General features: G+C 30.9%; 1 protein-coding gene across 6 annotated transcripts in view; it reads left to right on the top strand.

Moving 5' to 3' along the window:
• LOC119602316 (protein split ends) overlaps window positions 1-22,725 on the top strand; it is a 149,495-nt gene that overhangs the window by 107,870 nt on the left and 18,900 nt on the right. For all 6 annotated transcript variants that reach the window (XM_037953750.1, XM_037953748.1, XM_037953753.1 and 3 more), the window contains exons 4-7: window positions 18,900-19,584; window positions 19,654-19,965; window positions 20,027-20,184; window positions 20,239-20,693. In XM_037953750.1, the coding sequence (XP_037809678.1) occupies window positions 19,439-19,584; window positions 19,654-19,965; window positions 20,027-20,184; window positions 20,239-20,693 (1,071 nt within the window). In that variant the 5' untranslated portion in view covers window positions 18,900-19,438. The remainder of the gene's footprint in view (window positions 1-18,899; window positions 19,585-19,653; window positions 19,966-20,026; window positions 20,185-20,238; window positions 20,694-22,725) is intronic.

Raw genomic sequence — 22,725 nt, forward strand, 5'->3', positions numbered from 1 at the left:
GCGATCCCCTTTAACACTTGACTTGTCAAGGTCATTGTATTGTAGTGTGTTGCATGTCCATAAGGGTTTTACATTCCTTGTGGGGTTTTGTAGATGGAAAACAGGGATGGGAAATGTTAATGGATTTAGTTAGACAAAAATGGACTAGACAATGTACTAGAATATACTCTCGTCTATAGTCTAACTATAGACTACTCTACATTTCTTAGTATGGACTAGATTATAGTCTCGACTATAAGCTCAAATCTAGCCTGTAGTCTAGTCTGTAATATAGTCTATGGTATCTATTGTAGTCGTTTAGTTTGGACTATAGATCAGTCTATAGTCTATACTATAGTCTGGACTATAGACAAGACTATAGTCTGGACTATAGACAAGACTATAGTCTGGACTATAGACAAGACTATAGTCTGGACTATAGACTAGACTATAGTCTGGACTATAGACTTGACTATAGTCTGGACTATAGACTAGACTATAGTCTGGACTATAGACTAGACTATAGTCTGGACTATAGACTTGACTATAGTCTGGACTATAGACTATAGTCTGGACTATAGACTATAGTCTGGACTATAGACAATAGTCTGGACTATAGACTATAGTCTGAACTATAGACTATAGTCTGAACTATAGACTATAGTCTGAACTATAGACTATAGTCTAGACTATAGACTATAGTTTGGACTATAGACTATAGTTTGGACTATAGACTATAGTCTGGACTATAGACTATAGTCTGGACTATAGACTATAGTTTGGACTATAAACTATAGTTTGGACTATAGACTATAGTTTGGACTATAGACTATAGTCTAGACTACAGACTATAGTCTGGACTATAGGCTATAGTCTAGACTACAGACTATAGTCTGGACTATAGACTATAGTCTAGACTACAGACTATAGTCTGGACTATAGACTATAGTCTAGACTACAGACTATAGTCTGGACTATAGACTAGACTTTAGTCTGGACTATAGAATATAGTCTGGACTATAGAATATAGTCTGGACTATAGACAAGACTATAGTCTGGACTATAGACTAGACTATAGTCTGGACTATTGAATAAACTATAGTCTGGACTATAGTCTAAACTATAGTCTGGACTATAGTCTAAACTATAGTCTGGACTATAGTCTAAACTATAGTCTGGACTATAGTCTAAACTATAGTCTGGACTATAGTCTAAACTATAGTCTGGACTATAGTCTAAACTATAGTCTGGACTATAGTCTAAACTATAGTCTGGACTATAGTCTAAACTATAGTCTGGACTATAGTCTAAACTATAGTCTGAACAATAGTCTGGACTGTAGACTAGACTATAGAGTAGGCTATATTCTATTCTATAGACTATAGACGAGACTATAGTCTGGACTATAGACAAGACTATAGTCTGGACTATAGACTAGACTATAGTCTGGACTATTGACTAAACTATAATCTGGACTATAGTCTGGACTATAGTCTGAACTATAGTCTGAACTGTAGTGTGAACTACAGCCAAGTCTTCAGTCCATACTATAGACTAGGCTGTAGTCTTGAACGCAGTCGGCTTTCCGTCCCTGTTTTATGTCATTTCTCTAATATACTTCTGAATAATTTTAAGAAAAACAAACGTTTAGCTGCTGCTTAAGTTTTGTCGTCTTATTACTTCAAGTAGACAATAATGACAAATAGAAAGACAGACAGAAAATTGTCATGCTTAATGTTGGTACTTCTTCAAGTGCATAAAATGAGAAGAAAGCAGACAAACTAGCAGCAACAAGCTTTAATACTGCATTTTAGACATTGGGCCACAAAACATAGCAGTTTGACTTGTTATAACTATAGGTAGGTGGCTATGGTAAGGATTTAATGCAGTTCTTTGGTTTTAGTAACCAAAAAAACTGGTTTATATCTGAAGTATTTACAGTGACATTAAACTACTACATATTAAACTAAATTTTATTTAATTTTTTTTTTGCATAAACTTTTTAAGTTTTCTTTTCCCCAAATCGTTAAAAGTGTTTGCAGTGTCCCGTACACTTTCGGTAACCCTCTAAAAACGTCATTATGATCATTAAAACATGAAATAGAAAAAGCAAAAATAAAATAAATAGAAAAAAATCTAAACAATTGTATAAAAATTCAACACGACGTCATGATAAACAAAATATATAGAGAAAAATGTTTTTAACACAAAATAAATGTGAGCTTGCAAAAATATATTTCTGGTAATAGGTTTTTTTTCATTTTTTTACACGTTTAAATACAATTTATGACATCAACTTGGCAACAATGCAAAAAAAACACACAAAACAACAGCAAAAAAAATAAAAATAAGAATTGTGTAAACTTGACAATAATATAAATATTATGCACATTTATGTTTTAATTGTTAATAAATATTTGTTTAAAAAGAACCACAGGAAAAAATTTAATCTACAACAAATAAATTTTTATACAGTTTTATTGAAAGTAGACTTGCACTATAGAAAAAAACATCTGTTTGAAAATTTTTTTGTAAAACTGAATATAAAAAAGAAATAAAACGGAAATTCTTGAATTGTCTTGCAATAGTAGGTCAGACTGGGATATTTGCATTTTGTTTTAATTATAAAAAAATCTTATTGTTTTAGGCAAATAAAGAAAAGAAATTAAAGAAATACATATACAAAAAAAAGGTATTTAGAACAAAATGTTAATAAACTGGACTATAACCTAGTCGATAGTTTAATATACACTGCCCTGTCGAGTCTTAAGTTTAGTTTTTTCTATAATCTAGTCTAGAGTCTAGCCTACAGTCTTGTTTATTCTATAATTTGGTCTGTAGTCGATACTATATAGTCTAGTCTATAGTCTAGTCTATAGTCTAGTCTATAGTCTAGTCTATAGTCTAGTCTATAGTCTAGTCTATAGTCTAGTCTATAGTCTAGTCTATAGTCTAGTCTATAGTCTAGTCTATAGTCTAGTCTATAGTCTAGTCTATAGTCTAGTCTATAGTCTAGTCTATAGTCTAGTCTATAGTCTAGTCTATAGTCTAGTCTATAGTCTAGTCTATAGTCTAGTCTATAGTCTAGTCTATAGTCTAGTCTATAGTCTAGTCTATAGTCTAGTCTATAGTCTAGTCTATAGTCTAGTCTATAGTCTAGTCTATAGTCTAGTCTAGTCTATAGTCTAGTCTATAGTCTAGTCTATAGTCTAGTCTATAGTCTAGTCTATAGTCTAGTCTATAGTCTAGTCTATAGTCTAGTCTATAGTCTAGTCTATAGTCTAGTCTATAGTCTAGTCTATAGTCTAGTCTATAGTCTAGTCTATAGTCTAGTCTATAGTCTAGTCTATAGTCTAGTCTATAGTCTAGTCTATAGTCTAGTCTATAGTCTAGTCTATAGTCTAGTCTATAGTCTAGTCTATAGTAGTCTAGTCTAGTCTATAGTCTAGTCTATAGTCTAGTCTATAGTCTAGTCTAGTCTAGTCTATAGTCTAGTCTATAGTCTAGTCTATAGTCTAGTCTATAGTCTAGTCTATAGTCTAGTCTATAGTCTAGTCTATAGTCTAGTCCTATAGTCTAGTCTATAGTCTAGTCTATGGTCTAGTCTATAGTCTAGTCTATAGTCTAGTCTATAGTCTAGTCTATAGACTAGACTATAGTCCTAGTCTAGTCTAGTCTATAGTCTAGTCTAGTCTAGTCTATAGTCTAGTCTAGTCTAGTCTAGTCTATAGTCTAGTCTAGTCTAGTCTAGTCTATAGTCTAGTCTAGTCTATAGTCTAGTCTATAGTCTAGTCTATAGTCCTAGTCTATAGTCTAGTCTATAGTCTAGTCTATAGTCTAGTCTATAGTCTAGTCTATAGTCTAGTCTATAGTCTAGTCTATAGTCTAGTCTATAGTCTAGTCTATAGTCTAGTCTATAGTCTAGTCTATAGTCTAGTCTATAGTCTAGTCTATAGTCTAGTCTATAGTCTAGTCTATAGTCTAGTCTATAGTCTAGTCTATTCTAGTCTATAGTCTAGTCTATAGTCTAGTCTATAGTCTATAGTCTAGTCTATAGTCTAGTCTATAGTCTAGTCCTATAGTCTAGTCTAGTCTAGTCTATAGTCTAGACTATAGTCTAGTCTATAGTCTAGTCTATAGTCTAGTCTATAGTCTAGTCTATAGTCTAGTCTATAGTCTAGTCTATAGTCTAGTCTATAGTCTAGTCTATAGTCTAGTCTATAGTCTAGTCTATAGTCTAGTCTATAGTCTAGTCTATAGTCTAGTCTATAGTCTAGTCTAGTCTAGTCTATAGTCTAGTCTATAGTCTAGTCTATAGTCTAGTCTATAGTCTAGTCTATAGTCTAGTCTATAGTCTAGTCTATAGTCTAGTCTATAGTCTAGTCTATAGTCTAGTCTATAGTCTAGTCTATAGTCTAGTCTATAGTCTAGTCTATAGTCTAGTCTATAGTCTAGTCTAGTCTATAGTCTATTCTATAGTCTTGTCTATAGTCTAGTTTATAGTCTATTCTATAATCTAATCTATAGTCTAGTCTATAGTCTAGTCTATAGTCTAGCCTATTGTCTAGTCTATAGTCTGGTCTATAGTCTTGTCTGTAGTCTATTCTAGTGTCTAGTCTATTTTCTAGTCTAAAGTCTAGTGTATAATCTAGTCTATAAACTAGTCTATTGTTAAGTCTATAGTCTAGTTTATAGCAAAGTCCAGGGTATAGTCAGTCCAGTCCAGACTACATATTGTCTTCGTATAATAGTTACAGTTTAAACAAATAACTTTTCAAATTACTGGAAAATCGTCACCTAAACTAAATACTTAAATACTTACAATAATTAAAGATAATAATATGATTGTAACAATTAACAGTATTATCTATATTAGAAAATTTATACGATTATATATAATGTATTAAGAGGATTAAATTACAATTTCGATTAAATAGTTTTGTTTGTATCTAATGCACGTGGTGACAATTTGACGTTAATTTGACATTTAACACTTAGTAAACGAACAGCAAAACAAACTATAAAAGCAACAACAACAAAATAAACACTATTAAACAACTCATCAAACATTAAACGGCAAATGAACCCAAACAAAATACAAACAAAAAAAATTAAACAAATTTACAAAGAATATTAAATAAAGATTTTTAAACATACTTTTATAGTTTGTTTTTGTCGTGTTTTAATGCATAATAATGCAATTAAATATTAATAATTGTTTAAAAAACACAATTACAGAGAAGAAAATATGATTGTGTCAACTTGACCTTTACCTTGACTAAGATTCGTTATGTTTTATTTTGTAAAAAAAAATTATACATACAATTTTTTTCCGTAAATTTTTTATGATCATATGAAAAACAAGTTTGTGTAAATATGTATTTTATATATTTATTGAGTATTTACCATGCCGAATAATTCAAACAGCTTAAAAATAAAAATTCAATTTTGATAAAATAATAAAAACCGTTACGACAGAAAGAGCGAGAGAAGACAAATTATACACCCAGTACTATGTAAACGAATAACATAAAACTTAAAGGAAGTAGACTATAGACTAGACTATAGACTGACTATAGACTAGACTATAGACTAGAGTATAGACTAGACTAAACACTAGACTATAGACTAGACTAAAGACTAGACTATAGACTAGACTATAGACTAGACTAAAGACTAGACTATAGACTTGACTATAGACTAGACTATAGACTAGACTATAGACTAGACTATAGACTAGACTATAGACTAGACTATAGACTGACTATAGACAAGACTATAGACAAGACTATAGACAAGACTATAGACAAGACTATAGACTGACTATAGGCAAGACTATAGACTAGACTATAGACTAGACTAAAGACTAGACTATAGTCTAGACTATTGACTAGACTATAGACTAGACTATAGACTAGACTATAGACTAGACTATAGACTAGACTATAGACTAGACTATAGACTAGACTATAGACTAGACTATAGACTAGACTATAGACTAGACTATAGACTACACTATAGACTACACTATAGACTAGACTATAGACTAGACTATAGACTAGACTATAGACTAGACTAAAGACTAGACTATAGTCTAGACTATAGTCTAGACTATTGACTAGACTATAGACTAGACTATAGACTAGACTATAGACTAGACTATAGACTAGACTATAGACTAGACTATAGACTAGACTATAGACTAGACTATAGACTAGACTATAGACTAGACTATAGACTAGACTATAACTAGACTATCGACTAGACTATAGACTAGACTAGACTAGACTATAGACTAGACTATAGACTAGACTATAGACTAGACTATAGACTAGACTATAGACTAGACTATAGACTAGACTATAGACTAGACTATAGACTAGACTATAGACTAGACTACTAGACTACCTATAGACTAGACTATAGACTAGACTATAGACTAGACTATAGACTAGACTATAGACTAGACTATAGACTAGACTATAGACTAGACTAGACTATAGACTAGACTATAGACTAGACTATAGACTAGACTATAGACTAGACTATAGACTAGACTATAGACTAGACTATAGACTAGACTATGGACTAGACTATGGACTAGACTATAGACTACATTATATACTAGACTATAGACTAAACAGTAGACTTGACTATAGACAAGACTCTAGACTATAGGCTAAACTATACTATAGACTAGTCTATAGACTATAGACTAGGCTATAAACTAGACTATAAACTAGACTATAGACTGGACTATAGACTAGACTATAGACTAGACTATAGACTAGACAATAGACTAGACTATAGACTAAACAATAGACTAGACTATAGACTATAGGATAGACTATACTATAGACTAGACAATAGACTAGACAAAAAACTAGACAATAGACTAGACAAAAGAGTAGACTATAGACTAGACTAAAGACTACACTATAGATTACACTATAGACTACACTTTAGATTAGACTGTGCATTACACTATAGACTAGACTATGCTATACTATAGACTAGACTATAGTCTAGACTATAGACTAGACTACGGACTAGACAATAGACTAGACTATAGACTAGACTATAGACTAGACTATAGACTAGACTATAGACTAAACAATAGACTAGACTATAGACTAGACTCTAGACTATAGACTAGACTATAGACTAGACTATAGACTAGACTATAGACTAGACTATAGACTAGACTATAGACTAGACTATAGACTAGACTATAGACTAGACTATAGACTAGACTATAGACTAGACTATAGACTAGACTATAGACTAGACTATAGACTAGACTATAGACTAGACTATAGACTAGACTATAGACACTATAGACTAGACTATAGACTAGACTATAGACTAGACTATAGACTAGACTATAGACTAGACTATAGACTAGACTATAGACTAGACTATAGACTAGACTATAGACTAGACTATAGACTAGACTATAGACTAGACTATAGACTAGACTATAGACTAGACTATAGACTAGACTATAGACTAGACTATAGACTAGACTAATAGACTAGACTATAGACTAGACTATAGACTAGACTATAGACTAGACTATAGACTAGACTATAGACTAGACTATAGACTAGACTATAGACTAGACTATAGACTAGACTATAGACTAGACTATAGACTAGACTATAGACTAGACTATAGACTAGACTATAGACTAGACTATAGACTAGACTATAGACTAGACTATAGACTAGACTATAGACTAGACTAGACTATAGACTAGACTATAGACTAGACTATAGACTAGACTATAGACTGGACTATAGACTAGACTATAGACTAGACTATAGACTAGACTATAGACTAGACTATAGACTAGACTATAGACTAGACTATAGACTAGACTATAGACTAGACTATAGACTAGACTATAGACTAGACTATAGACTAGACTATAGACTAGACTATAGACTAGACTATAGACAAAACAATAGACTAGACTATAGACTAGACTCTAGACTATAGGCTAGACTATACTATAGACTAGACTATAGACTAGACTTTAGACTAGACTGTAGACTAGACTATAGACTAGACTATAGACTAGACTATAGACTAGACTATAGACTAGACATAGACTAGACTATAGACTAGGACTATAGACTAGACTATAGACTAGACTATAGACTAGACTATAGACTAGACTATAGACTATGACTATAGACTAGACTATAGACTAGCTATAGACTAGACTATAGACTAGACTATAGACTAGACTATAGACTAGACTATAGACTAGACTATAGACTAGACTATAGACTAGACTATAGACTAGACTATAGACTAGACTATAGACTAGACTATAGACTAGACTATAGACTAGACTATAGACTAGACTATAGACTAGACTATAGACTAGACTATAGACTAGACTATAGACTAGACTATAGACTAGACTATAGCTAGACTATAGACTAGACTATAGACTAGACTATAGACTAGACTATAGGACTAGACTATAGACTTGACTATAGACTTTAGACATAGACTAGACTAAGGACTAGACTATTAGACTAGACTATAGACTAGGACTATAGTACTAGACTATAGACTAGACTATAGACTAGACTATAGACTAGACTATAGACTAGACTTAGACTTAGACTATAGACTAGACTATAGAATAGACTATAGACGAGACTATAGACTAGACTATAGACTATACTATAGACTAGAACTATAGACTCGGACTATTAGACTAGACTATAGACTAGACTATAGACTAGACTATAGACTGACTATAGACTAGACTATAGACTAGACTATAGACTAGACTATAGACTAGACTATAGACTAGACTATAGACTAGACTATAGACTAAACAATAGACTAGACTATAGACAAAACAATAGACTATACTATAGACTAGACTATAGACTAAACAATAGACTATACTATAGACTGTCTATAGACTAATCTATAGACTAGATTATAGACCAGACTATAGACTAGGCTATAGACTAGACAATAGACTAGACAAAAAACTAGACAATAAACTAGACAAAAGACTAGACTATAGACTAGACTATAGACTAAACTAAAGACTAGACTATAGACTACACTTTAGATTAGACTGTACACTACACTATAGACTAGACTATATGCTAAACTATAGACTAGACTATAGTCTAGACTATAGACTAGATTATGGACTATACAATAGACTAGACTATAGACAAAACAATGGACTAGAATAAAGACTAGACAATAGACTAGACTATAGACTAGACTAAAGAGTAGACTATAGAATAGACTTGACTATAGACTAGACTATATACTATACTATATACTATAGTGTGATTATAGACTAGACTATAGACTAAGCCGCAGACTAGACGATAGACTACAATATAAACTTAGTAACTGTGTCACGTAGTTGTCAAGATTACAAATAAAACTGGACCTTAGACTATATAAGCGATATCTACGATAATATTATTGTGACAAAAGAATGATAAAAAATGCATAAAATTTTAAAAATATTTCAACAAATTATAAAATTATAAATATTTCAAAATTCTCACAAACCTATAAATAAACAAAAAAGTCAAAAACGCATAAATAAATTGTACATTATTTGTTGTTGTAGCATTGACATTGAAAGTGAATGTTTGTGGAATAAAGAAAGAAACAAATAAAAACTGAATGAATTTTATTGTTTCAAACAAGTGATTTGTTAATGTCAAGCAATAATTAAATATGCATAAATTGAATGAATAATAATAATGTTAAAAAAAAAAAAAAAAGAAAATATGGCAACAAAAAGTGTGAACAATATAATGAAATAAAATTTTAAATAAAATTTGCATAAAAATTTATAAAAAGAAATTGATATATTTTTAAAGTTTTAACTAATATTTTATAGTGAGTGTAAGAGTTGAGTTTGCAAAGAATTGCAAATTGTTTTAGATTTTGTTGCTGTTTTTATATTGTTAACTTAAAATTGAATTTATATTTAAATTTTCTATTAATTGCTGTGTATTAACAAATTGCCTTTTGTTAAATGTCAATTTATATATTGTTGTCTTTCAATTAAATTAAATTAATTTTAAGTGTTTTTTTTTTTTTTTCAAATAGTCTTAATTAAATTCACAAAATCAATAAAACTTTTTTTAAAATTTATGAACAAAAATTTTTCAATTGATTTTAATTTAATTTTGAAAATTTTTGTTAGCTTTTGATTAAAATTTATTTAAATTAAAGTGACAATTTGTTAATGCAACCTGAAATAAATAAAATTTGTTATTTTTATAAAAATTTTCTAAAAAATTCCAAATTTTTTTATTTTTAAACAAATGATCATGAAATCTTGGGAGTTTATTCTCTCACAGTGTAATCACAGTGTTGCCATTTAATATTTATTAAATATTTTTATAAATTTTCCTTTAAATACATATTCATTTCTCTTTAAACTTAAGGGAATTTGAAAAAATTTTCACACTCTCACTTTTTTTGTTACTTTTAAATAAAAATTATTTATTTGTCATAATCCCCGATTTACAACAAATAAAAATTATATTTAATTTATTCTAAAAAAAAAAAATGTTGTGTGTCAAAAGTTTCATTGTTTATAAATTATTTACATTATTTTACATATTTACACAATTATTAGCAAGTTGTATTTTATTATTATTTTTTTTTTTTTTTGCATTTTCATGTTTTAACACCCACTGGGGGCTCACAAAAGCTAATGAAATATTTTTCCCTTTAAAAACAATATTTCTGAAAAATACATTTATCAAGATTATTATTGTTATTATTTAAAATGTATTTATGACAGTTGTTATATAAAGTTATTTACCTAAATAAATAAAAAAAACTTTGTTTTATTCTTTGTTAACAATTGTATTATAAATTTGTTTTTAGAACTAAAAATAACTGTTAAAAATTATTACTTTGACATTTTTAGTTGTAAATGATGATGACATGTAAAAGCGTTTGCTTTTAGTTTGAAAAACTATTTCAATTAATTATCATATAAACCACTAGATAATTATTTTTTATTTTTATAAAAAATAAATAAACCAAAGTAACGATATGACAACAATTATATATTTACGTAAAATTTGAGTTTGACGTCATTAATGCAGAAAAGGACTTTGTTATATAAATGTCAGTCTAATTAATATAATTGTTAATAATGTTCTAATTAATAGCTCAAATGATTATCTTATCTTTCATGTAGTCTATATTTAAGTCCATAGACTACATTCTAATTGCTAGTATGGACTTAAGTCTAAAGGACTATAGTCTAAATTATAATCTGGACTACAGTTTAGTCCTGGACTATATTCTAGTCTATACTATGCACTCATGTGTGGACTATAATTTAGACTAATAGTTTAATCTATGGTCTGGATTATAGCCTTGTCTATAGTCTGGACTATAGCCTAGTTTATAGTGTAGTCTACAGTCTAGTCTATAATGACACTATAGACTATAGTCAAGTCTAGTCTGTAGCTTATTATGTAGTTTATAGTCTAGTCTATAGTATATATATCTATAATCTATAGTCTAGACTATTGCCTAGTGTATAGTCAAATAGCAAATAAACAGTTTTAGATTTTGTTGTCTTTATATTGTTAGTTTATAGTCTAGTCTACAGTGAAGTCTATATTCTAGTCTATAGTCTAGTCTATAGTCTAGTCTATAGTCTAGTCTATAGTCTAGTCTATAGTCTAGTCTATAGTCTAGTCTATAGTCTAGTCTATAGTCTAGTCTATAGTCTAGTCTATAGTCTAGTCTATAGTCTAGTCTATAGTCTAGTCTATAGTCTAGTCTATAGTTTAGTCTATAGTCTAGTCTATAGTTTAGTCTATAGTCTAGTCTATAGTCTAGTCTATAGTCTAGTCTATAGTCTAGTCTATAGTCTAGTCTATAGTCTAGTCTATAGTCTAGTCTATAGTCTAGTCTATATTCTAGTCTATAGTCTAGTCTATAGTCTAGTCTATATTCTAGTCTATAGTCTAGTCTATAGTCTAGTCTATATTCTAGTCTATAGTCTAGTCTATAGTCTAGTGTATAGTCTAGCCTATAGTCTAGTCTATAGTCTAGTCTATAGTCTAGTCTATAGTCTAGTCTATAGTCTAGTCTATAGTCTAGTCTATAGTCTAGTCTATAGTCTAGTCTATAGTCTAGTCTATAGTCTAGTCTATAGTCTAGTCTATAGTCTAGTCTATAGTCTAGTCTATAGTCTAATCTATAGTCTAATCTATAGTCTAGTCTATAGTCTAATCTATAGTCTAATCTATAGTTTAGCCTATAGTCTAGTCTATGGTCTAGTCTATAGTCTAGTCTATGGTCTAGTCTATAGTCTAGTCTATAGTCTAGTCTATAGTCTAGTCTATAGTCTAGTCTATAGTCCAGTTTATAGTCTAGTCTATAGTCTAGTCTATAGTCTAGTCTATAGTCTAGTCTATAGTCTAGTCTATAGTCTAGTCTAGAGCTCGGATTATTGTCTAGTCTATAGTCCAGTGTATAGTATAGTCTGGGCTATAGTCTATATTCTAGTCTATAGTCTGGACAATAGTCTATATTCTGGATTATAGTCTAGTATATAGTATGCACTAAAGTGTGGACTATAATTTAGACTACAGTTTAGTCTATGGTCTGGACTTTTGTCTAGTGTGGTCTGGTCTAGGCTATTGTTTGGACTATAGTCTAGTCTATAGTTCAGTCTATAGTCCAGTCTAGTTTATAGTCTGTAATATAGTCTAGTCTATAGTCTGGACTATAGGCTAATCTATAGTCTAGTCTATTGCCTGGTCTTTAGTATAGTTAGTTATAGTAAAATCCATAATCTGAACTATAGTGTTGTCTATATATGGACTAGTTTAGTCTAAAGATTAAATTATTGTCATTAATATAGTTTATGGTTTTGATATTAGGCTAGACGAGTCTATAATCTATATTTTTATATAAATTTCTTTTAATTTTTGTCTTCTTACCAATGCTATTGAAAGCAATCAATATTTTTAGTCATTCATCACATAAAATTGATTACAACTCTTTTCAATTATATCTAAATTGATGATGACGAGTTAAGTTTAGTTTATTTTTATATATATTTTTGCTTAAATTGTAAATTTTTTATACAAAATTACACACTCGCTATTGGTACGATAAAAGCCTGTGTAAAGGTCAATATATTTTCAACGCAAATAGACTTATATGATTTTGCACTTTTTATTTATTTATTCCCCCTCATTTAAGTAAATTCTTTTTAATAATTTATTAATTTCATTTACAGCATTCAATTAGTTTACTAAATCATAGTTATAGTAAAGATATGTATGCCTGATGAGACGTATGTACTATATGATAAAACTGGCATTGACCTTTATTAAGCGTACAAATATATATTGTATGTAGTAAATTGGTTTGAGTGTTTGAAAAGCATTTCAGAACAAATTGAAATAAAATGTTTATAATTTTAAATAATGTTGAATGTTGGGACTTTATGATGGATTTTACTTGTTATAATTGAAAATTTAATTGACATTGGAATGTTATAAGATATTAAGGGCAATTAACAGATTTAGTTGAGACAGGTAAATTTGGGAGAGTTAAATAGATAGATAGATAGATAGATAGATAGATAGATAGATAGATAGATAGATAGATAGATAGATAGATAGATAGATAGATAGATAGATAGATAGATAGATAGATAGATAGATAGATAGATAGATAGATAGATAGATAGATAGATAGATAGATAGATAGATAGATAGATAGATAGATAGATAGATAGATAGATAGATAGATAGATAGATAGATAGATAGATAGATAGATAGATAGATAGATAGATAGATAGATAGATAGATAGATAGATAGATAGATAGATAGATAGATAGATAGATAGATAGATAGATAGATAGATAGATAGATAGATAGATAGATAGATAGATAGATAGATAGATAGATAGATAGATAGATAGATAGATAGATAGATAGATAGGATAGATAGATAGATAGATAGATAGATAGATAGATAGATAGATAGATAGATAGATAGATAGATAGATAGATAGATAGATAGATAGATAGATAGATAGATAGATAGATAGATAGATAGGTAGGTAGATAGATAGATAGATAGATAGATAGATAGATAGATAGATAGATAGATAGATAAATTGTACCACCGAAGCCTGCTGGATTAGTGATACCACACGAATCAGATTTAATAAAGGATAAAATCTTAAATAACTTTCCTCTAAATCTATTTTAAACCTTAAATTATTCCTCCATTTTCTTTTACTCCAATAATTTTCACCCCCCTTTTTGTTTCACTTTTTTGTTTGGCATATTTTTTCAATTAATCTTTTAACCATATGCACAAATACAACTTTTTTTCTAAATGGTGTGATTTTCTAATTACTTCGATTTAATTACACCCACCAGTTTTGTTAAGAACACACCAACAGCCCAAACAGAGCAATATGTTAAAAAACGTTAAGTTCCGTTTAAAATGTAGATATTTAGAACACGGTTGCTTGCAAACCGCAGCCTCCTTATCTAATGCTTTTAATAATATTTAATGATGTTTTTACGATGATCATTATTACAATTTTAAGGAACTTAAACATTAAAATCTATTATAAACAAAATACTATGTTGGTTATTTCCTTTAAAAAAAGATAATTTGGAAAATTTTGTTATCAAAATACCAGAAAAGAAAACAATTTGAAACCTTTTTTAAGTATTAAAGGGGATTAAAGTTAACTGCGTTTAATGGGGAATTTAATTAAGAAACCCCAAAAAAAAGAGAGAGATTAGTTTAAATTACAAATGTTAATGTTACCTTAAGACTTTAATTATTTAACTTTTTGCCATATTTATACAAAATAAAACCAAATTTTAAAAGAGAAATCCTTTAAAAAAAAGAACTTTGTTTAAATGCAAATTATATGTGGCTATGTCAATTAAGCTGTTTTTAGAACATTGCATACCTTTAGGCAGTAATGACGCATTACAAAAAAAGTGTGAAAGAAAACCACCGTTAACCTTTGCATGTCTGTAGCACTTAAATTAATATATATTTTTGACTACACAAAAAAAGTTTCAAATAAAGTAAACATTTCCAAGAATTAAGCTCTTTTTTTTTTTTGTACAAACAAAATTGTTTTAGTAGAAAAGTATTTATAAAACATACTTTTAGGCTAATGTATTAAAAGCCTATTTTTGGGCTGTTTATAAAAGAGAACAAACGCATTTAGCTAGCAATTAATAGTAACTAACATTAACATGTGTAGTCTGCAAATAATTGCTGTTTGTTAGAATTTTGCACTTAAAAAAAGGTGCGTAAATTCCCGGGAATATAATTAAAACTCTTCAACAACACATACACACTTTTATCAACCTCTCTCTCTCTTCAACACTTGCTTTAATTTACATTAATCAATGTCAAATCTAATACAAACAAAAAACCCACTGCAAAAGAAAATTTATCCAGCACACACTATGTATGCCAAACAACAAAGTTTTGATTTCATTTGTAAGATAAAACCGCGTAAAATTTTAAATATTTTTAGTATAAATGTATAAACAAAAATAAGATATATTTTAAAAATAGTATTTGTTAAGAACTTGAGTGAAAAAAGAACTTGTAGTGTGAGAATACAATAATAGTTAAATTTAGTTTGTTTTTTTTTTTTTTCTTTTGTTTAAAATTTAAAAGTGTTTTATGATGGTGTTCAAAACATGCAAGGTCTTGAAAAGCTTTAGGCTATTTTTTATGCACTATTGTTTGGCCGGGCGTGTTGTTTAGTCTGCGAACTTGCCCATAATTTAGTCTAATCTATAGTTTAGTACTTAGTCCTGATTGTAGTTATGGACTACGGCCTAGTTTGTAGTCTGGACTATAGTCTAGTCTATATTCTAGTTTATAGTCTAGTCTATAGTCAAGTCCATAGTCTGAAGTATAGTCTAATCTGTCTATACACTAGACTATAGTCTGGACTAAAGTCTAGTCTATAGTCAGGACTATAGTCTAGTCTATAATCTGGACTGTAGTCTAGTCTATAGCCTGGACTATAATCTAGTCTATAGTCTTGACTATAGTCCCCTCTATAGTTTGGACTTTAGTCTAGTCTATAGTATGAATTATAGTCTAGTCTTAAGTTAAGTTTAGACTATAATCTAGTGTAATTTAAGATTATAGTCTGGACGATAGTCTAATCGAGTCTATATTCTCGACTATAGTCTAGTCTATAGGAAGGATTATAGTCTAGTCTATTGTCTGTATTAAAGTCTACAGTCTAGGCAGTACTCAATAGTTTGGGCTATATTATAATCTATAGTCTGAACTATAGTCCAGTCTATCGTATGGACTATAATGTAGTCTATAGTCTGAACTATAATCTAGTCTATAGTCTGGACTATTGTATTGTCTGGACTACTATAGTCTCGTATATAGTCTAGACTGTAGTTTAGTCTATAGTCTTGACTATAGTCTAGCCTATAGTCTTGACTAGAGTCTAGCCTATAGTCTGGGCTATAGTCTAGCCTATAGTCTGGACTATAGTCTAGCCTATAGTTTGGACTATAGTCTAGTACATACGCAGGACTATAGTAAATAGTCTAGACTTTAGTCTAGTCATCGGCCATACTATATCCTATAGTCTGGACTATTGTCTAGCCTATAGTCTCGACTATTGTCTAGCCTTTAGTCTGGACTATTGTCTAGCCTATAGTCTGGACCATAGTCTAGCATATTGTCTGTACTATGGTCCAGTCTATAGTCTGGATTATAGTCTAGTCTTAAGTCTGGACTATAGTCTAGCCTATTCTGGACTACTGCCTAGGTTTATTTCTAAACTATAGTCTGGACGATAGTCTAGTCGAGTCTATATTCTGGACTACAGTCTAGTCTATAGGCAGAGGTCAAATCACGGCATACGATATCGATCGAAATCTCAATAGAATCTAAATGGAGATTTCGATCGATATCGTATGCCATAATTTCGGCCCATGATTATAGTGTAGTCTATTGTCTGTATTAATGACTATAGTCTAGATATAATCAGGCCTATGGTCTAATCCTAAGTCGGTAATATTGTGTAGTCTGGACTATAGTCTAGTCTTTTGTCTGTACTATAGTCTAGTCTATTGTCTGTACTATAGTCTAGTCTAGTATAGTCTTTTGTCTGTACTATGGTCTGGTCTATAGTCTAGTCTATAGTCTAGTCTATAGTCTAGTCTATAGTCTAGTCTATAGTCTAGTCTATAGTCTAGTCTATAGTCTAGTCTATAGTCTAGTCTATAGTCTAGTCTATAGTCTAGGTCTATAGTCTAGCTATAGTCTAGTCTATAGTCTGTCTATAGTCTAGTCTATAGTCTAGTCTATAGTCTAGTCTATAGTCTAGTCTATAGTCTAGTCTATAGTCTAGTCTATAGTCTAGTCTATAGTCTAGTCTATAGTCTAGTCTATAGTCTAGTCTATAGTCTAGTCTATAGTCTAGTCTATAGTCTAGTCTATAGTCTAGTCTATAGTCTAGTCTATAGTCTAGTCTATAGTCTAGTCTATAGTCTAGTCTATAGTCTAGTCTATAGTAGTCTATAGTCTATAGTCTAGTCTATAGTCTAGTCTATAGTCTAGTCTATAGTCTAGTCTATAGTCTAGTCTATAGTCTAGTCTATAGTCTAGTCTATAGTCTAGTCTATAGTCTAGTCTATAGTCTAGTCTATAGTCTAGTCTATAGTCTAGTCTATAGTCTAGTCTATAGTCTAGTCTATAGTCTAGTCTATAGTCTAGTCTATAGTCTAGTCTATAGTCTAGTCTATAGTCTAGTCTATAGTCTAGTCTATAGTCTAGTCTATAGTCTAGTCTATAGTCTAGTCTATAGTCTAGTCTATAGTCTAGTCTATAGTCTAGTCTATAGTCTAGTCTATAGTCTAGTCTATAGTCTAGTCTATAGTCTAGTCTATAGTCTAGTCTATAGTCTAGTCTATAGTCTAGTCTAAAGTCTAGTCTATAGTCTAGTCTATAGTCTAGTCTATAGTCTAGTCTATAGTCTAGTCTATGGTCTAGTCTATAGTCTAGTCTATAGTCTAGTCTATAGTCTAGTCTATAGTCTAGTCTATAGTCTAGTCTATAGTCTAGTCTATAGTCTAGTCTATAGTCTAGTCTAGTCTGTAGTCTAGTCTATAGTCTAGTCTATAGTCTAGTCTATAGTCTAGTCTATAGTCTAATCTATAGTCTAATCTATAGTCTAATCTATAGTTTATAGTCTATTCTATAGTCTAGTCTATAGTCTAGTCTAAAATCTAGTCTATAGTCTAGTCTAAAGTCTAGTCTATAGTCTAGTCTATAGTCTAGTCTATAGTCTAGTCTATAGTCTTGTCTATAGTCTTGTCTATAGTCTAGTCTATAGTCTTGTCTATAGTCTAGACTATAGTCTAGTCTATAATATGGACTGGACTATATTCTGGAATATAGTCTAGTCTATAATATGGTCTGGACTATATTCTGGAATATAGTCTAGTCTATAGTAGGGTCTGGACTATATTCTGGAATATAGTCTAGTCTATGCTTGACTATAGTCTAGTCTATAGACTAGACAGGCTGCATTGTTATAGCACATTCTAAAGTCTTTATATACTTTCGACTACTTCTGTCGGTACACTATTGTACTGTTTATCATCTGGACTAGGCGTGCATGCATTAAGTAAATATTGAAAAATGTATGTTTGTCTTAAAAATATTTCGCCACCAAATCGCCCATTTTTATTCCCCAAAATACAACATTTTAATATTTTAGCCTTAAAATAATTAATTAATATTTAAGTGGTTTATAAAACCTGTAGCATTATTTGCTTTAGAACATGTTAAAATTAATTAATTAATTTCTTTGTTTTTCTATTCTTTGTCTCTTTTTAGTGTTACGTGTATCAGCTATAAATGTGGCATGTCTCCTCTTCTACCAAATACTTTAAGGATTTAAGTTAATCGCAGTTGGAAAAATATGCAAAATAAAACTGTTAAAGTTTTTTAGTTAAAAACCATAAACATGTGTTGGCTTCAAGTGAAAATACAACAAAATTCACAACAACAAATCCGCAACTTCTTGTGTCTACAAAATAAACTCTAAACCAAAAATTATAAAAGAAAAAACTAAAATAAAAGAAAATTAAAGTTTTCCAAAGTGTTGTGCATTAAGCTTCCTATTAGAGAGTAAAAAAAAACAATAGTAGACAACTGTTAATTTTAACAACAAAACTGTCCCCATATATACGCCCCTCGATTTCTTGCGGAATCCTTTATACAATACTACAAGGACAGTAAAACAGACAAGAAAAACAAAAATATTTTAAACTTTTTTTTACAATTAAATTTCGTGTTAAAGTGTTGTTTTTAAATTCTTTTAAATTACAACTTTCTATAATTTTATGAGAAAAAGGGCCTGAGTGCCCTCGGTTATGGCCTTTATGATGAAAAAGAAAAAGTATCGTTTTAATGTTGAAGTAAAATTACAAGACTTAGAGAATGTGGCCCTGGTAAATGAGGTGCTGTTTGCAAAAATACGTCTATTGGATGGTGGCTCATTTCAGGAATATAGCAGCAGGTACATAACACCCCTAATCCTTGACAAAAATATAGAATATTAATTTATACGTTTTCCTTTTTGTAACAGGGAAGAAGTACGCAATCATCGTGTGGAATGGAATCGAAATTTCGAATTTCCTTGCAAAATGTCAGCAAATGCCTCAACGGGGGTATTGGATCCCTGTTATTTGCGTATCTCGATACGCAAAGAAATGAAGGGTGGACGTAGTTATTATAAATTAGGTTTTATTGATTTAAATCTTGCCGAATATGCTGGCGCTGGTTTAACCTCGCGACGATTTTTACTGGAGGGTTATGACTCCAGACATCGTTTAGATAATTCCATGTTAACATTATCAATAAAAATGTTAATGTTAAGTGGTGATATTTTATTTAAGGCGTAAGTTTCTTGCTTTAAATATTTTAATACAAAATTTAACAAAATTCTTAATTTCTTAAAGTCCTACACCAAATTTAAAAAATAAACTAAAAACACCCACAGATGATCTGGCCACAGCGGCTACGGGTGTGGGCTTACAATCGCCCACATCATTAACTTCCTCCTCTTTACCCACCATAGGGGTAACAACGCGTCCTGTTTCCACAATAAGGGATGATGGTAAATGTTTGCAATAAACTACATGAATTCGTTTTTAACCTCATCTCTTTCTAGATTCAGATCCTCAATATGTTATGGCCTCTATTGTTACCGATTCAGGTCATTCAGAATCGTCTGAATCGGCCATTACCCTAACACCTGATGCTTTGCTCTTGCAACAGCAACAACAGTTACAGCAGCAACAACAACAACAGCAGCAGCAGCAACAACAAACGCATTTGCCATCTTCCTACCCACCCTCATCGGCTGCCACTCTGGTACCAGGTGTTTCGCTTACAAATGCACAACAAATGTTACCCTACGGTGGCATTGGTGGTACGGGCGGTAGTGGTGGCGGCGGTGGTGGTAGTGGAGCTGTTAGTGGTAATATTGCTGTTACTAGCATTGGTATTATTGGTAGCAATAATTGTGGCACTACTGCCTCAATTAGTGGCTTATCAACTTCAGGTGGTGGCACTGTTCCAGGCCTTGAAATGGGCCATTCAAGAAATTCCAGTAATACTAGTCAAGTAAGTGCAGAAATTGTTTTTGATTTTTAGAAGAATTTATGTTTCAAAACTATGATCATAGTTCGGATTGTAGATTAGATCAAAGTACAGACTAGACTACAGGCCAGACAATAGAGTACATAACAGATTAGACTATAGTCTAGACTATAGACTACAGTATGGACTATAGACTAGACTATAGTATGGACTATAGACTAGACTATAGCGTGGACTATAGAATAGACTATAGTCTGGACTATAGACTAGACTATAGTCTGCACTGTAGACTAGACTATAGTCTGGACTATATTCTATAGTTTAGTCTATAGTCTAGAATATAGACTAGGCTATGGACTAGAATACTACACTATAGACTATATACTAGACTATAGACTAGACTAGACTTAAGACTAGGCTATAGACTTGACTATAGACTAGACTATAGACTAGACTATAGACTAGACTATAGACTAGACTATAGACCAGACTATAGACTAGGCTATAGACTAGACTATAGACTAGACTATAGACTAGACTATAGACTACTAGACTATAGACTAGACTATAAACTAGACTATATACTAGACTATAGACTAGACTATAGAATAGACTATAGAATAGACTATAGACTAGACTATAGAATAGACTATAAACTAGACTATAGACTAGACTATAGACTAGACTATAGACTAGACTATAGACTAGACTATAGACTAGACTATAGACTAGACTATAGACTAGACTAGACTATAGACTAGACTATAGACTAGACTATAGACTAGACTATAGACTAGACTATAGACTAGACTATAGACTAGACTATAGACTAGACTATAGACTAAACTATAGACTAGACTATAGACTAGACTATAGACTAGACTATAGACTAGACTATAGACTAGACTATAGACTAGACTATAGACTAGACTATAGACTAGACTATAGACTAGACTATAGACTAGACTATAGACTAGACTATAGACTAGACTATAGACTAGCCTATGGACTAGACTATAGACTAGACTATGGACTAGACTATGGACTAGACTATGGACTAGACTATAGACTAGACTATAGACTAGGCTATAGACTAGACTATAGACTAGGACTATAGACTAGACTATAGACTAGACTATAGACTAGACTATAGACTAGACTATAGACTAGACTATAGACTAGACTATAGACTAGACTATAGACTAGACTATAGACTAGACTATAGACTAGACTATAGACTAGACTATAGACTAGACTATAGACTAGACTATAGACTAGACTATAGACTAGACTATAGACTAGACTATAGACTAGCCTATGGACTAGACTATAGACTAGACTATGGACTAGACTATAGACTAGACTATAGACTATGCTATAGGCTAGCCTATAGACTAGACTAGACTATGGACTAGACTATAGACTAGACTATAGACTAGACTATAGACTAGACTATAGACTAGACTATAGACTAGACTATAGACTAGACTATAGACTAGACTATAGACTAGACTATAGACTAGACTATAGACTAGACTATAGACTAGACTATAGACTAGACTATAGACTAGACTATAGACTAGACTATAGACTAGACTATAGACTAGACTATAGACTAGACTATAGACTAGACTATAGACTAGACTATAGACTAGACTATAGACTAGACTAGACTATAGACTAGACTATAGACTAGACAATAGACTAGACTATAGACTAGACTATAGACTAGACTATAGACTAGACTATAGACTAGACTATAGACTAGACTATAGACTAGACTATAGACTAGACTATAGACTAGACTATAGACTAGACTATAGACTAGACTATAGACTAGACTATAGACTAGACTATAGACTAGACTATAGACTAGACTATAGACTAGACTATAGACTAGACTATAGACTAGACTATAGACTAGACTATAGACTAGACTATAGACTAGACTATAGACTAGACTATAGACTAGACTATAGACTAGACTATAGACTAGACTATAGACTAGACAATAGACTAGACTATAGGCTACACTATAGACTAGAATATAGTCAGT

This window comes from Lucilia sericata, unplaced genomic scaffold (assembly GCF_015586225.1).
Source record: "Lucilia sericata isolate MDLA Ls3-8-SP2 unplaced genomic scaffold, ASM1558622v1 Contig000222F_arrow, whole genome shotgun sequence".
In the NCBI taxonomy this organism is placed as follows: Eukaryota; Metazoa; Arthropoda; class Insecta; order Diptera; family Calliphoridae; genus Lucilia; species Lucilia sericata.